We start from the raw sequence: 4,694 nt of genomic DNA on the forward strand, positions 1-4,694 counted from the left end.
TAGATTTTTTTCACGATGTGTTATTTATATATCAATTTTTTTTTACTTGTACATTTTTTTTGGCACCGTCTGTAGATACCTTCCACGTATCAACATGAAAGAAAACTAGCATCTCTGGGTATGACGCCATATTGTCTATCTTACCATAGGGCTGGAACAACGGATATAGCAACAAATTCGCATATGATACAAGTCCTTTAATTCACTTGGTATTATATAATAGTTAAATATGTTTGCACACTGAAGAAATACAAAAAGGCCCACATCCGATAGGCTAGCTGAAATGTTCTCCCGCTGCCGCGAGCCGACATGCACCATGCCGCTGTGTTCGAATATCACGCTCCCAGAATTCCGAGTTCTTGCAAGAAGCTCCCAGCGGGAGTTAAATAAAAACAAATGAGGAGCGGAAAGCAATACTATTTACAATCTTCAACATTCTCCCCCCCGTTGGAATGCACAGCATCCAAACTAAATCATGAAAGTTCAATTGATCTTCCCATCTGGAAGAGGTACAATCTTACTGAGAGCCCTTCGGTACACTCCATCCTTGGTGCGAACCACGGCTACACGAACTAAATTGTCTTTCCCTGGAAACACTTCTTCTCTAATGCCCATTTTCCAAGATAATGGGGGTAGGTTGTCTTCTTTCAGAAGCACAAGTAGTCCTGGTTGCAGGTTGGGCTGCGTGGTTGTCCACTTCTGACGCTGTTGCATACCATGAAGATAATCTCGGGACCAGTTTCTCCAAATCCTTTGTTGAAACTGTTGAACTCGTTGCCACCTGGAAAGTCTATTTTCCTTGAGATCACTTAAGTCTGGTTGAGGAAAGGAAGTTAGTGGACCACCAATAAGAAAGTGGCCTGGAGTGAGGTAATTAAATTCTTCATGAGAATCAGGTAAGGATGTAAGAGGTCGAGAGTTTAAGCAAGCTTCGATTAGGCACAAAAGAGTTGACAGCTCTTCGTATGTCAGTACAGCATTCTTGGCGACTCTACGAAGATGGTACTTCATGGATTTTATGGCGCTTTCCCAGACACCACCGAATGTTGGGCTACGTGGAGGTGAATTTTTCCACTGAAAGTTTTCTTGTGCTGCATACCTTTGAATGTCTTCACTGAATCCTTGCGATTGAAATAGCAATTGAAGTTTCTGAAGTTCGTTCTTCGCTCCTTGAAATGTTGTGGCATTATCGCTGATAATGGTGGAACACTTGCCTCGCCTTGCTGTAAAGCGTCGCAATGCTGCTATGAAAGCTTCAGAAGTAAGGTCTGTTACTAGCTCAAGATGTATTGCTCTCGTGGCTAGGCACGTAAAAAGAGCTATGTAGCATTTCTTTGTGATTATACTCCTGATTGACCCTACTTTGATGACGTATGGTCCGGCATAGTCTATGCCCACATGATTAAATGCCTTGCTAGGTGTAACTCTGATGGATGGGAGCTGTCCCATTAGCGGTTGTGCTGCAGATGCCTTCAATCGATAACAAGTTAAACACTGATGAATGATTTGCTTAATAACTTGTCGTATTCTAGGTATCCAGTACCTTTCTCGAATGGATGAGATTAACAATTGAGGTGCTGCGTGCATCAATCGTTCATGCTCTGATGCAATTAGTAAACGGGCGAAGTGACTTTTTGGATGCAAAATGATTTGATGCTTACTGCTGAATTCCAAGTTGCTATTTTCTAGCCTACCTCCAACACGAAGAATTCCCTGATTATCCAGAAAGGGGTGTAAGTCTTTAAGGATACTTTTGTTGGATACTTGCCCTTTGGCAGTGAGATCATTTATCTCTCGATGAAAGAACGAAATTTGTGTCACAACGACACACGTTTGAGTAGCGTCTTCAATGTCAATTGAAGTAAGTGGATCGCATTGTTTGTTACTTGCATTTTTACAATTGCGAATGAATCTTTTACAGAGCGCTACAATCCTTAACAATTTGAAAAATGTAGAAAAATCGTTTATTATTGCCTCTGATTGCAGATGAGACACCAGTGTAGTTACAGGAAGCTTTCGTTGTTCAGGAACATCTTTGTTCTTAAGACTTGTGTCAGATGATGATGATGGCCAGCACGTTTCATCTTCTTGCACCCAAGCTGGACCATGAAACCATACCGAATGATGATGAATATCTTGAGGTTTAACTCCACGGGAGATTAAATCCGCTGGATTATCCTTGGACGAAACATGTCTCCATTGATAAGTTTGAGTAAATTCTTGAATTTGCGCTACTCTGTTGGATACAAAAGGCTTCCATCTGCTTGCTGGCGATCTGAGCCATGCCAGAACTATTTGTGAATCTGCCCACAAATAAACATTGTCAATATTAAGTCTCAAAATTGGGAGAGTCTTGTTGAGTAATTTGGCCAATAAGACTGAAGCGCACAGTTCCAATCTAGGAAGAGTGGTTTTCTTGATCGGGGCGACCCGTGATTTTGAGCACAGTAAGTGAACTTCGGTGTAACCTTCTTCGTTTGCTGAACGAACCTACAAGCAACTGCCATAATTTTTCTCCGATGCATCGGAAAAGCCATGGATTTGTATATTCTTGACACAACCAGGTCTTAGGATGAAATGTGGTATTTGCATTTCACTGATGACTGGTAGCTGAGAATGAAGATGAACCCATTCAACTTGCAGGCTTTCTGGAAGTGGATCATCCCAGTTTATGTTGTGAAGCCACAACTATTGTAAAAAATACTTATACATTACAGTTACTGGTGAAAGTAGTCCAATTGGATCAAAAATCTGGGCAATAACACTGGCTACTTGACGTTTGGTTGATTTGTGTGACATCATGTTGACAGACTTGGCTCCAATGTTAATCATGAAAGTGTCTGCCGAGGGATTCCATGAAATTCCTAGAGTTTTAACACCTTCGGTATGAAAATGAATTAGATTTTGAGTCTCTCTCAGTGATTCTGGAATAGCTTTGAGTACTTCAGTGCTGTTGGAGCACCACTTTCGTAAGATGAATCCTCCTCTTTTGAGAAGTTCTGAAAGATCTTGATAAAGTTGTAAAGCACCTTGAACGCTACTGCTTCCTCCAACGTAATCATCAACATAGAAATCACGCTGCAACACTTGACATGCGTGTGGGAAGTTAACTGCTTCATGTTCGGCTAACTGCTTCAGACATCTGGTTGCTAAAAAGGCACTTGATGTAAGCCCATACGAGACCGTATTCAATTGAAATACTGTTATGAGTTCCTGAGGAGAGTTTCTCCACAGAATGCATTGCAGTGGCCTGTCATCTGGATGTATGTGTATCATTCTATACATCTTTGTTACATCAGAAACCAATGCCACCTTGTGAGTTCGAAATCTTAGAACAATGGAAAACAAATCTTCCTGTATGGTAGGTCCAACCATTTGTATGCTATTTATTGATTCACCGCTTGTTGATGGCGAACTCCCATCAAAAACAACACGTATTTTCGTTGTACTGGAATCCTTGAAAACACAATGATGCGGAATGAAAAATTTTGTGGAGTCATTTGTTTGTACATCATTTAAATTCCCTATGGGTTCCATGTGTCCCAACTGGTAATATTCTTGCATAAATTCTGTATAATCAGCCTTTAATTGTGGTTGACGTTGAAGCCTCGTTTCTAATTGGTGAAATCGAGTTAATGCAGAGTGTGAGGAGTCACCTAACACTGAACGATCCTTACATAATGGCAGCCTGACCGTATAACGGCCACTTTCATCTCGTGTCACATTTCGCTGAAAATGTTGCTCGCAAGCAATTTCTTCTGGTGATTGCAGTTTCGTGTGGATCTCCTCTATGATCCAGAACTGTTGGAGCTGCGAGCTGAGAGAATCTTCCTTTCTCGTGAAAAATGACCTAGTAATACTGTTGCTAGAAGATGTTGCTGGAATCTTCCCTGCAATAATCCATCCAAACTCTGTGTCTTGAAGAATGGGGAAATTTCCTGGTTTTGTTCTCTTTTCAGGCTTCATAACGGTAAAGAAAACCTCTGCACCAAGCAGAATCTGTATTTTGCCAGGCGAACAAAAGCTTGGGTCTGCTAAACGAATATCTGTTGGAATGTTCCATTCAGATGCATCAAACTTTTCTGAAGGCATTAATCCTGTAATGGTTGGCAACACTGAGCACGAAATACTTGTCGTAAAATTGCTATTATTAGATCTCAGACGGATCTCTACTGAATGACTCGATTCAGCTGACGAATTGTTGATTCCCTGAATGGGAACTCGATGCTTTACCTTTCTAAGACGATGACTTTGAACAAAATCTTCAACAATGAAATTATTCTGACTCGCCGCGTCCAAGAGAGCACGACAATTGACCCAATTGCCCGCTATATCTTGTACTTGAACAATTGCCGTAGCAAGTAACACCTGTGACGCGTTTTTCTGCTTAATTGAACAATAAGAAACCTGAGGTGCTTGATCTGAATGCTGTGAAGAATCGCTTGTATTGTTTACCATCGATGTGTTCACGTGACCCCCAGATGACATTTCACGCCGCTGGTTTACATTGGATGTACCTTCATCTACATGAAGTAAAGTACTATGCTTCTGTTTACATCGCTTGCACACTCCATATTTACGAGGGGCGGTCAGGTTGCTCCGACCCTAACATAGAAGGAATGACGTTATGATTGATTTTTTATTTTGCTATTGTTTAGTGATCCTTTATATGCTTTCATTCTGAATTGTAAGTC

The 4,694-nt window shown here is 41.1% G+C and overlaps 1 protein-coding gene across 1 annotated transcript; it reads right to left on the reverse strand.

The window, feature by feature from the left end:
- Positions 1 to 483: 483 nt before the first annotated feature.
- On the reverse strand, positions 484 to 1,011 carry LOC145983640 (uncharacterized). The gene has a single exon (XM_083116704.1). It carries the CDS (start codon positions 1,009 to 1,011, stop codon positions 484 to 486), a length of 528 nt encoding a protein of 175 aa, XP_082972830.1.
- Between the last annotated feature and the right edge of the window lie 3,683 nt (positions 1,012 to 4,694).

Source organism: Lepisma saccharinum, chromosome 2 (assembly GCF_977018435.1).
Source record: "Lepisma saccharinum chromosome 2, izLepSacc3.1, whole genome shotgun sequence".
NCBI classification, from domain to species: domain Eukaryota; kingdom Metazoa; phylum Arthropoda; class Insecta; order Zygentoma; family Lepismatidae; genus Lepisma; species Lepisma saccharinum.